The sequence below is a fragment of the Glycine max genome, chromosome 18, assembly GCF_000004515.6.
Source record: "Glycine max cultivar Williams 82 chromosome 18, Glycine_max_v4.0, whole genome shotgun sequence".
NCBI lineage: Eukaryota > Viridiplantae > Streptophyta > Magnoliopsida > Fabales > Fabaceae > Glycine > Glycine max.
This window is the reverse complement of record NC_038254.2, coordinates 17,804,432-17,817,194: the sequence shown is the minus strand read 5'-3', so window position 1 is coordinate 17,817,194 and position 12,763 is coordinate 17,804,432. Positions and strand designations below refer to the sequence as shown.

The 12,763-nt window shown below is 41.1% G+C and overlaps 1 protein-coding gene across 1 annotated transcript; it reads right to left on the bottom strand.

The window, feature by feature from the left end:
- Positions 1–8,738: 8,738 nt before the first annotated feature.
- Positions 8,739–10,016, bottom strand: LOC113000172 (uncharacterized). Its single transcript, XM_026126847.1, has 4 exons — positions 9,769–10,016; positions 9,583–9,676; positions 9,205–9,438; positions 8,739–8,885 (listed from the first exon to the last, which is right to left on the bottom strand). The coding sequence occupies exons 1-4, from the start codon at positions 10,014–10,016 to the stop codon at positions 8,739–8,741; spliced, it is 723 nt and encodes a 240-aa protein (XP_025982632.1).
- Between the last annotated feature and the right edge of the window lie 2,747 nt (positions 10,017–12,763).

Sequence of the window (12,763 nt, the reverse complement as noted above, 5' to 3'; positions counted from 1 at the left end):
TCTTGTTTTAGGAGCCTGAAAATGATGAAGATGTAAAGTTTGAGGTAGGGTTGCAATTCAGTAATAAGAAACAAATTATAGAGGCTATCAAAACCTTTGCTATAATATCTAAGAAGAATCTGAAGGTTAAAAAAATGATAACAAGAGAGTCATTGCAATCTGTAAAAAAAAGGATTGTCCCTTTTACTTACGAGTCAACAAGTCCATTCAAGTGACTTATTGGCAGGTAGTGACATTCAAAGATTAGCATTGTTGCTTTAGAACTACTAGAAATAGCCAGTCTGCACCTGAATGGGTGGAAAAAAGGTTGATGTCTTTATTAATGCTCACTCCCGATGTGAAGCTAAAAGCCTTAATTGCTTATGGTGTAGAACAATGGGGAATCAGGTTTACTATGGATCAAACATATAGAGCAAAGGTTAGGACAATGGAAAAAATTAAAGGTGTAACCAAAGACCAGTATAAACATTTGAGTAGTTATGCCACTGAGATACTAGAAAAAAAATAAGAACAACACTGTGAAGATCAAATGTGACTTAACTCCTCATGGTCATGTGTTTGAACGTATCCATGTATGTCTGGAGGCTTGTAAGAGTGCATTTGCAACCACTTGCAGGCCTTTGATAGGATTGGATGACTGCTTTCTGAAAGGAGAATATGGTGGCCAATTGTTGTCTGCAGTAGGTAAAGATGGAAACAATCAAATGTTTCCTATTGCTTATGTTGTTGTGGAATCTGAAAATTATTCGTCTTAGAAGTGGTTTGTTGATCTTTTGATAGCTGACTTAGATGGTATTCAGGAAGGATGTTAGGCATTCATTTCTAACCAACAAAAGGTAAATATTAAAATCATGTTGGGCATTTAATTTATGCTATTATTTAATTTATTCACTGTTATTTTTAGGGGTTGGTTGAGGTAATCAAGGAGCTTGGACAAAATGTAGAACATAGACAGTGTGTCAAACATTTGTATGGTAATTGGAAAAAGAAGTATCTAGGAGCATATGTGAAATAGCTGATGTGGATGGCAGCTCGAGCAACAACTATCCCTGATTGGGAGAAGGCCATGAATAAGATTAATACTTATGATGCAAAAGCTTGGAAGGATCTGGAAAAGTTAAACCCTGCTGCTTGGACAAGATCTGCTTTTAAACTAAACACAAAATGTGATTTGCAAGTCAACATCATGTGTAAAGTTTTCAACAATTTAATAATGGAGTACAGAGACAATCCAATAATCACTCTGTTGGAGGGAATCCAATTTTACATAAGTTCCAAAATTATCAAGTTAAGGACTATCCTCATGAGGTATGAGGGTACGATCTATCCCAAAATTCAGTAGAACATTGAAAAAACAAGAAAGCTTGTGAAGCATGGTGACCACATTGGTCTAGTGATGCTGATTTGTCTTTGTTTGAGGTGTAAAAGGGCATAGAAAAGTTTGTGGTTAATCTTAAAGAACATACATGTTCTTCTAGAAAGTGTGAGTTAAATGGAATTCCATGCACTCATTCAATAGCATGCATGTGGATCAATGGTGTCGAACCTGAACTTAGTGTCATTTCTTATTATAGGTATTGTTTTCTGTAATTGTTATATTGTTGTTGTTGGTAATGGTTTTGAATTGAATATGTTTCCATTGCATTTGACATGAAATCTACTGTCTTGGCAACATATTCATTTATTGTCTTTCCATGTAATGGACCAAACTTTATGGCCTCCTTTATAAACACAAGTCATGCTTCCACCAATGATGAGGAGAGCATCTGGAAGATAAAAGAAAGCAAGCAACAAGAGAAATGATGAGCCTAGGAACAACTTTAAGCTTCCAAGACAGTCAAAATAAGTTGTTTGTAAAAAATGTGGGAAAGTTGGTCACAACAAAAGGACATGTAAAGGCAAGATAGTTGCTGATAGGAACATTCCAAAAGGGGGTGTCGCAACATACACTTCGGCGGGAGGATGAGGCGAAACTCATTGGTGCGTCTTCCACGAAAGGAAAATGCACGAGAGTTGCCACCAACATTTATTTGAGGAAAATGTTAGAAAAACCAAAAAAGAGTCTATGAATTTCAAGAATAAGGGTTCGGGAGTTGTTTACGTGCGGGGAAGGTATTAGCACCACACATGTCTGTCACAAGGGACGACAACCTTTAATCAAGTGTGCAAAATCATGACTTCAATATTTATTTATTTTTCCTTTTTTTATGTTTTTTATCTTTTGGGGTCGACAAGAGCCTTACCCTTGCTCTTACGTATCCTCAAGTGCGACGAGGAACTCAAACCTACGTAGTTCTTTAAAAGTAAGAAAGTTAGGCGTAGAGTTGATTTTAAACTTTTGAAAGGTTCATTTTAACCAATAAAAGTAAAAGAGACTATTAAGGCGTTGGACCTTGAACAGATTTAAGCGATTTTTGTGGATAAAAGCTTGGTTGTGTGTTGATTTTAACTTTGGTTTCACTTATTTACTTTCAAACTAATTAAAAGACGACTTGTGAAGTAAATGACTGGTTGAAACTTTATTTTACAGTGATAAAATGAGATTACGACACAGATAATCGGTTGAAACTTTATTTTACAGTGATAAAGTGAGGTTACGACACAAACGATCAGTTAAAGCTTTATTTTACAGTGATAAAGTGAGATTATGGCACAAACAATCGGTCGAAATTCGCTTTACACAAAGAAATGGGATCATTTATGGTAGAAGAATGAAGATGAAGATGTACAAAGCAACAAAAAAGACCCCTAAGGGTGCATAGAGTGAATTCAAAACTTTAAAATAAAAACTAACTAGTTGATGAACGAAGAACGGACGAAGAACGATGTAGGAATCGATCATGGATGCGATTCGGAAGCGCCTTGGCCTCGTTTTTTCTTCTTCTTTCTCTTTCTTCTCCTTAATTTCACTAAATCCTTTCAATGTTGAAAGTCTGAACCCATTCCTTCAGCTCCCTCATGCCTATTTATAGGAAATGAGGCGAGAAGGTTGATAAGCAACTCGCCCAGGCGAGCTATTGCTTCAACCTAAAGTAACCTTGCTCGCCCAAGCGAGCTGGTTACTTCACCTCTGAGTTTTCTAGGGGCCCAGGCGAGCTAGAGGTTGGCCTGGGTGAGCCAGAGGCTAGCCTGGGCGAGCTAGGGATCTAAAAAAGCCTCAAAATGACCCTTTTGCCCTACCTTTTGGGTATTTTCCGCATTTTTTACCGAAACATCGAAAAACCTCACGGATTGCGCGACAAATGGTGTCAAGCAGCTCAATTCGGCCAACAAGAACCAAGATATTAGCAAATGATCGCCCCCAGGTGAAATTAGGGTCTGACAGTTGCCCCTCTTTACTTATCTTTTTATTGAAAATGAAAAGGTAAGTAAAGATAAGGACACTAATTTCATCCTAGCGATCTTGCCATCCGACCGACCACTAGCAGAAACCCAAGTAGTGAAACCTGTTAGAAGAAAGAATGTAAGAGGTATCAAGTACATCAAACAAAAGACCTTGAAGTCTTGAAAAGTAAAGGAGACATTAAAGTCTCGACAAAAGACTCTGATAGTCTTTGAAAATGCAAAGAGTAGAAGAAATTGATAGTCCCTGCAAGACAACAGACTTTGATAGTCTTGGAAAAGTAAAGAAGACTGTGATAGTCTTGACAAAAGACATTGAAGTCTTTGACATGTAAAGAAAACTGTGATAGTCTTGAAGACAAAAGACTCTGATAGTCTTTGAAACAAAAGACTCTGATAGTCTTTGAAACAAAAGACTCTGATAGTCTTTGAAAATGTAAAGAGCAGAAGACATTGATAGTCTCTGCAAGACAACAGACTCTAATAGTGTTGGAAAAGTAAAGAAGACTGTGATAGTCTTGAAAAAAAGACTCTGATAGTCTTTAAAAATGTAAAGAAGCAAATGACCTTGATTGTCTCTGCAAGACAAAAGACTATGATAGTCCTTGAAAAATAAAGGACCAGATGGCCTTGATTGTCTCTGCAAGACAACAAACTATGATAGTCTTGAAAAAGTAAAGGAGCAGATGACCTTGATTGTCTTTGCAAGACAACAAACTATGATAGTCTTGGAAAAGTAAATGAGCAGATGACCTTGATTGTCTCTGCAAGACAAAAGACTCTGATGGTCTTTGAAAAATAAAGAAGACTTTGATAGTCTTGAAAGTCTTTCACTGAAATGTGAACATGCTTAGCAAAGAAACAAACCCCCCAAATTGATCAAAGCAACATATATTTTTTGAAGAAAAACGTGACTACTGGGGAAGGAAAGCATGCAGATAGAATTTCTCATAACCACGAATGAGATTTAAGATATTAGAATTTCATTTCTAAAAGAGCATTAGAAGAAACATTGGGTTCGACCGAATAGAGGAAAACCGCTCAAGGTGTATAAAGTCTCACACAGGCAAGTGTTTCATCTTAACTCCAAACCATAGATATGTGATAGATGGACTTTGCAAGTCATTTCCCATCAAATCAAAGATAATATGTGCAATCATAATGGATCAGTAGGACTTTGTAAGGTTGGATTTTGGTAGGAAATTTGGCTTTGGTTGTCCGAGCTTTGCCCTTTCTATTTCATTTTCTATTTGGTTCAGTGCGGAACAAGAGCGGACACAAAGATTTGGTTTTGTAATTAAAGTATGCTCTTTTTTATCAATTCATACAAACATCCAAGTCCATTTGGCATTCGGGAAAATCTTTCATTGAGTTCACTCTCTAGGTGCACATTTCTTTTTTTTTCAAAAACTTATTGTGTTTCGACCCGTGAATTTTCTAAAGAAAATTGGCGATCATTTCTATTTCCACAAGCAAGTCGATTTTTTAGTTTTCTTTTTCTTTTTAGTTAGTTTTTTTAGTTCTTTTATAGAAAATTTTTGTAACCTAGGCAAAGTTGTTACCCAAGATTACACTTATCAAAGGAACAAAAGGCATGTGAACAAAAAGAAACCATACACAAGACCCTGTTTTTTTTTTTTTTTTGCTTAGTTTTCTTGCTTCAGACAAACCATCACAGTGCAATAGTATGACAACATGCTAGAAGCGATAAAGTTTCATCATAATAAGATAACAAACAAAAACTTAAAGTGATAACATAGAGTCCAGTTTTATCACAATGAGATAACAAACCAACACTGAAAGCGATAAAAACAAAATAAGTATGAGTTCACAGTTTTAGGCGATCCCGACCAAGCGATTTTGTCCACTCAAAGAAAGAAGTCTATCACATCAGCCATGTCATCATCCCCGTGGGTCCTGCCCCTGTCTGAAAATTGGGCCTATCTCCAGGCCATGCAACTATGGCCTCGAACTACTCGGGGGTAGGCCACAGGAAGGGGCTAGGTTCTTGGCTCTATTGGTGTAGGGTGTACTGGTAGAAGCTCTCATTCAGCTACACCTGACCCCTATGATTAGCTGCCTGCTGGTCAGTCATATGCTGCATATATGTGTGCATTTGGAGCTTCATCCTTCGTAGGTGAACAAAGATAGACTCCAGAGATGGTGGTTGCTGTAAAGGTGGCGGCGGTGCATCTGCGACTGGCTGTTGCTAGTCCTCCTCTTGCTGTTGCTGGGCCTAACCTTACTGTTGTGCCTGCCTTGGCATGCAATATTTTTCTATAAAGGCCCTATTAATGGGAGGCCGGATAAGCTTTGTGGGATTCACCGACACCCCATAAAACTGGCAGAGGCCCATGATCAAGGCTAGAAACCCCAGTGCTCTGTTGGACTTCTCTGGGTCCACTGGGTGTCTGGGAGGCGTGATCCTTGCAAATTGATAGATGATATCTGAGATCAATTGGGCCATATGAACACTCACCTGAGTCAAGATGGCATAGACCAACTGGCACTTCGGCAGGGGAAGGTCAGAATTATGATCGCTGGGGAGGATGTTGCTGAGCAGCAATGTCATCCAGATCTGTGTCAAGGTGGTCATGCTGGTGCACATGATCCTCACCCGTCTCCCTGGCACTCTCTGTGCGAAGTCCTATCCTGGAACGCATAGCAGCTGGCCTATGGCCTCCTCATCAAATCCCGAGGCCTGGCTCCTCCTCTGACTAAACTCGCATCATTGCCCCTCTTCCAGGATCAACGGATGCCCCAAGAACTGATTAATGACATCCTCATCAAAGGGGATCCATTGGCCCCACACCCAGGAGTGCTTGCCCCTGAATCCCTCCTTCGTGGACCATGCATTGGCATAGAACTCCATGACTATTTCTGGATCATACTTAGCCATGGGTGCCGCAAGTTGAGTCCATTGCCTCTTAGCAATTTCCTCCTGGAATTCAGCATACTCTCCTTCCCTCAATTGGACCTGACTCTCCTTAAGGAACGACCAACCCTTATTTGCCTTAAAATGGTGCTAGTGTTCCTCACTTCAGAATCGATGTCCGTCAAACTCCACGTCTACTTGTGGGGCCGTACTAGAACCTTCTCCAGTGGCATCTTTCCTTGCCTTCTTAGCTGGAAGCTTCTTTGGAGCCATTTCCTGCGAGGACACATTCACAAAGTTAGTTTGCATGAAACACCAACAATCATTTCATTTATCTCTAACACAACAAAAGCTAAACAAATTTGAATGGTGCATATTTTTTTTCATCAAAAGCAAGTGTCACCATGCAATTAGAAAACAATCATACATCGGTGCATACGTTATTATATATATATATATATATATATATATATATATATATATATATATATATATATATATATATATATATATATATATTGAAAAGCATTTTAGCTACCTAGATGCAAGGTGCCCATCATGGTGTAACAAGTTCAAATATTAGTCTAAATCCAAACAATCATGCTCCCGTATTCATGTAATTCATACATTTTTGCATCCAAGACAAAACTTAGATTTCTATGCCTAACTCATGCTCTTGGCATTTTAATCTAACAACCTAAGCTATTTAGGCATTTCACCAAACGGTTGGTGGGCGCATGTTCAAGCATGAAAAAAATGAGGAATGGGAATAATATGACATGCCAATTCATACTAGAATCCAAGGTAGGCCTAGGGCCATCCCTCACAGCCCCCCAATCAAAAAATCAAAGCATGGATTCACACATAAATTGTCTCACAAAATTTGCAAAAAATAGACAATTAGAGCACCAAAATACCACAATGGAAAGCCAAAATTCAAAGAGAGATGGTACTTGTAGGAGATGAACGAAAATGCAAGAATGAAAGCAAAAATGCACAAATGTAGGCTTGGGGCTACTGGGTTCGAGTATTCTCATAGCCTTGGTGTTTTTTTGAATTTTGGGGAAGAAATGGGGTGAAGAATGGCTTCACCCCCCCTCTTTTAAACTTCTACGTCAGACACGCTCGCCTAGGTGAGCTAAATAATTATTATTTTTTTTGCAAAACCCCTTTGCCAAAAATTTGGATTATTCCTTGTTAGGCATATATTTTCTAAAATCCCATGGTTGCAAATAAACTTAGGTGAATTCAAATATAATTCAAGAAAAAAAATTAAATAAAAACTGAAATTTTAAAGAGCAGAATTAGAGATACTAGGCTGCCTCCTAAGAGTGCTTCTTTAACGTCTTTAGCCGGACGTGGGATGATGATTAGTTGATCCTGGGCCTAGCACCTACTCGTACCTGCCCCTAAGCTGTGAACAAAGGAAATGGCATCATGCAACAAATGCGAAATAATACCACAAAACGCCTGCATTACCTTTCACTTACCCTTGTCTCAATTTGGTGTGGTATTGACCATCACTCAAAATGACTCTTTATTCATCATTCAATTCGCAGGATGATAAGATGTGAATGCATGCATGCTTATGATTTGGATGCTTAAGTGCAACAATTAAACAGGTGTTATCGTGTTCAATTTTACTTAAACGCTTACGGCACCCCGTTGATCAGGCCAAATGGCTTCGAATTCAGTGGGCAAGATCAAGAGTGTATGTTCTTAAAAAGTAAAAGACACAACATAGGAGGTTAAGATGCAAATCATTAATCCACATTTATTAATTATTGTGACCATGGTTTACAAAGGATTTTAAGATTTTGGAGATCCCAATGAGTCCTTGGAGAACAATCATGTATTGAACCTTCTAGCCACCCTAGGCGTTATGCATAATATCATTTGACGATATCGGAATTCACGGGCAAAGGCAATTCTTCATCATCCATGCTGGCAAGCAACAATGCCCTTCCTGAAAGGGCCTTCTTCACAACAAAAGGTCCTTCATAATTCGGAGCCCACTTCCCCCTGTGGTCTTTTTGAGCTTGTGATACTTTCTTCAAGACAAGATCTCCCTCGTTGAACTTGCGTAGGCGCACCTTCTTTTCAAAAGTTTTCTTCACTCGGCTTTGATACAGTCGTCCATGGCTCATGGCGGCTAACCTCTTACCTTCTATAAGATTCAACTGATCAAAGCGAGTTTGGGCCCATTCCGATTCCTCCAACCCTGATTCGGCTAGAATTCTCAAAGAAGGAACCTCTGCTTCAAACGGAAGCACAACCTCCATCCCGTACACCAAAGAGAAAGGGGTTGCCCTAGTCAATGTGTGCACCAAAGTTCAATAACCATGCAGTGCAAAGGGGAGCATCTCGTGCCAATCCTTGTATGACACGGTCATCTTCTGGACTATTTTCTTGACATTCTTATTAACAGCCTCAACTGCCCCATTCATCTTGGGCCTGTAAGGAGTAGAATTGTGGTGTTGGATCTTGAAATCCTCACACATTTCCTTCATCATTTTATTGTTCAGATTGTGGCATTATCGGTGATAATCTTCCTAGGCAACCCATACCGGCAAATTATCTCTTTCTTGATGAACCTAACCACCACACTACTAGTCACATTGGCGTATGAAGCCACTTCGACCCATTTGGTGAAGTAGTCAATGACAACCTAAATGAAGCAATGTCCATTCAAAGCTTTGGGCTCAATATCTCCAATCACATCTATACCCCACATAGAGAATGGCCAAGGCACTGCCAAGACGTTCAAAGGTATGGGTGGAGCATTGGCATTATCGGCGAAGGCCTAGCACTTGTGGCTCTTCCTCACATGGATGCAACAATCATTTTCCACAGTGAGCCAATAATACCCTACCCTCAGAATCTTTCGGGCCATGGCATGCCCGTTGGCATGTGTTCCAAAGGATCCCTCATGCATTTTTACTAGCATTTGCTCAGCCTCTCTGGCATCCACTTAGGAAAAAGCCGACTGCCAACCTTCGCATTATTCTCTTGTCGTTGTCAGAGGCCTCTCGTGGGTACTCTTTGTCTTCAATGTATCGTTTGATATCAAAGTACCAAGGTTTACCATCTTGCTCTTCTTCTATCAAGCAGCAGTGTGCAGGCTTGCCGCGACATCTAAATTCAATGTATGACAAATCCTTGTGCCGGGTGAGTTGGAACATGGATGCTAGAGTGGCAAGGGCATCGACCATCTGATTCTCCTATCTAGGAATGTGATGAAAAGATATGTCATCGAAGAACTCTATCAATTTCTGGACGTAGGCTTGGTAGGGTATCAACTTATGATCCTTGGTCTCATATTCTCCTCTCAATTGATGGATTACCAAGGCTGAGTCCCCATATACCTTGAGCAACTTGACCTTGAAGTCAACTGCCACTTGGATCCCAAGGGCACACGCCTCATACTCAACCATGTTGTTCGTGTAGTCAAAACCCAACCTAGTCGTGAAGGGTATACATTGATCGTCGGGGGTAACCAAAGTCGCCCCAACTCCATGGCCTAGTGTGTTAGACGCGCCGTCAAACCACACAATCCATTTGTCCTATATTCATCCTCTACTTCCTCCTCGAACAAGGTCATGATGTCCTTATCCGGGAATTCTGGATGCATAGGCTGATAGTCATTGATGGGTTGTTGCGCCAGGTAATATACCAAGGCACTCCCCTTTATCGCCTTTTGAGTGACATGAACAATGTCAAATTCTGACAGCAGAACCTGCCACCAAACGATCCGTCCAGTGAGAGCGGGTTTTTCAAAGATGTACTTGACTGGGTCCATTTTGGACACCAACCAAGTGGTGTAGTTCAACATGTACTGCCTTAGACGGTGGGTTGCCCATACTAAGGCACAACATATCCTTTCGAGCAAAGAGTAGTTCATTTCACACACCGTGAACTTCTTGCTTAATTAATAGACGACCCGCTCCCTCTTTCCGGACTCGTCATGCTGTCCCAACATACACCCCATCGACTCATCCAACATCGTCATATATAGGATAAAGGGTATTTCGGGCATTGGTGGCACAAGCATAAGAGGATTCATGAGGCACCGCTTAATCCTTCCGAACTTTACTTGGCAGTCGTCATCCCATTGGACAGACTGGTTCTTATGCAATAGCTTGAAGAGAGGCTCACAAGTGGCGGTCAGTTGTGATATAAACCTCGCTATGTAGTTCAAACGTCCTAGGAAACCTCGGACCTGCTTCCCGGTTCGTAGCTCGGGCATTTCGAGGATGGCCTTCACCTTGTCTGGGTCTACCTCTATCCTTTTTTGGCTCATGATAACACCGAGCAACTTTCCCGACTTGACCTCGAAAGTGCACTTTGCGGGATTCAACCTTAATCGGTACTTACGCAGCCTCTTGAACAACTTTCATTAGTTGATAAGGTTTTCCTCCTCGGTCTTAGACTTGACAATCATATCATCCACATAGACCTCAATTTCTTTGTACATCATGTTGTGGAATAATGCTACCATAGCCCGCTGGTAAGTTGCCTTAGCATACTTAAGCCCAAAGGACATCACTTTGTAGTAGAAAGCTCCCCACAGGGTAACGAAGGTCTTCTTCTCCATGTCTTCCAGTGCCATCTTTATTTGGTTATAGCTCGAGAACCCGTCCATGAAAGAAAATAGGGCAAAATTGGCCGTGTTATCTACGAGCATATTGATGTGCAGTAAAGGAAAGTTATCCTTTGGACTGGCTTGGTTTAGATCCCGATAGTCCATGCACATTCGCACCTTCCCATCCTTCTTTGAGACTGGCACGATGTTGGTGACCCATTCCGGGTATCGAGCAATAACCAAGAAGCCAACGTTAAATTGATATTTCACCTTTTCTTTTATCTTCAAGGATATCTCAGGCTTCATCCTCTTCAGCTTTTGCTTTACCAGGGAACACTCGGGATTTAGAGGTAATCTATGTTGTACGATGTTGGGACTCAAGCCAGGCATATCTTTGTATGACCAAGCGAAGATGTCTTGGTAGTATCGTAGTAGAGCCACCAATTCATCCCGGATATTTGTGGACATGCCCGTGCCAACCTTGACCTCCTTTCTTTCTTCGCCAACGCCTAAGTTTACAATCTTCGTTTCTTCTTGGTGTGGCTTCACTTCCCTGTCTTCTTGTTTGGCCATTCTTTTTAGCTCTGGGGGAAGCCCCCAATCCTCATCTTCCCCTTCCTCAACTTGATTTACCAGTTGCTCAAAATCAACGTCTGGGTCCTCGATATCATTACCTTCGCAAGATTCATTGTTGGATCTGTACCATTTAATTGCAGCAAAAATAAATATGCAGAAGAATGAAAATAGACGAAAGTGAAAGAACAAATGAAGAAGGATTGTATATTTATAATTTTGTGGTAACAAAAGACATGCCCAAACAGGGAGAAAACCCTAAAGCCTAGGCCCAACAATAGGGTTAGAACTAACGAATTACATTGAGTTTTCCATGGAAATCTCGGGTTGTTTGACGATTCGCCAGTTCCCCAATTCGAAATCCAGAGGACACGATCGTACCCAATTTGGTTTCTCTTGAGGGGTTTCTTCATGTATCATGGTGACCCTTCCTTCGCACATCCAACTCGCGCTGACAAAGCTTTCGTCGATGTGACACAAGGGAACCACTTTCACTTGCAGCCCTTGCGGCTGGCCCATGCTTCTTCCTCTCTTTTCTAGGGAAATCCTCCTCACGTCGGCACATGTAGGCTCATATCCCAGTCTGAACCTTCCGAGGTTCCCTATGAACTCTACCAAATTCACTATGCCATTGTCGTTCCGGCCCAAACCCATTATGAGCTCATATCCATGCCCCAACATCACCCGAGCTACCATTAATGCAGCCCTAGATGAACGTGGTTGTACCGGGGGAGACTCGACATAAGCATTGCTCACCACTTCCAATGTCTAAAAGGATGTTTCCAAGGACTCCTCCGTGGCCTTCATATAAGGCATAGAAGAAGGACAACTCACAAGAATGCATTCTTCTCCCAAGACTATAATCAAATGCCCCTCAACCACAAATTTCAACTTCTGGTGAAGTGTTGAAGGGACCACCCAACTGAATGAATCCAAGGCCAGCCTAATAAGCAGTTGTAGGCCGAATTTATGTCCATCACTTGGAAGGTAATTTGGAATACGTGGGGTCTGATTTGAATTGGGAGATCAATCTCCCCCCTTACATCCTAGCGGCTGCTGTAAAAAACCCACACTATCATGGAGCTTGGCCTTAGGTGTGATGCATTAAAAGACAACTTGTCCAAAGTAGCCTTGGGCATGACATTGAGGGAAGACCCGTTGTCAATAAGCACTTTGGCCACTATGTGGTCCAAACATTTGACGGATATGTGCAAGGCTCTGTTGTGCCCCCGGCTCTCGACAGGTATTTCTTCATTGGCGAATGTGAGGTAATTGTTGGCCGTGATGTTGTTTATTATGCCCCCGAAACCCTCCATAGATATGTCTTGTGCTACATGGGCTTCGTTCAAAATCTTGACCAATAGCGCCCGATGAGGCTCAAAGTTCATAAG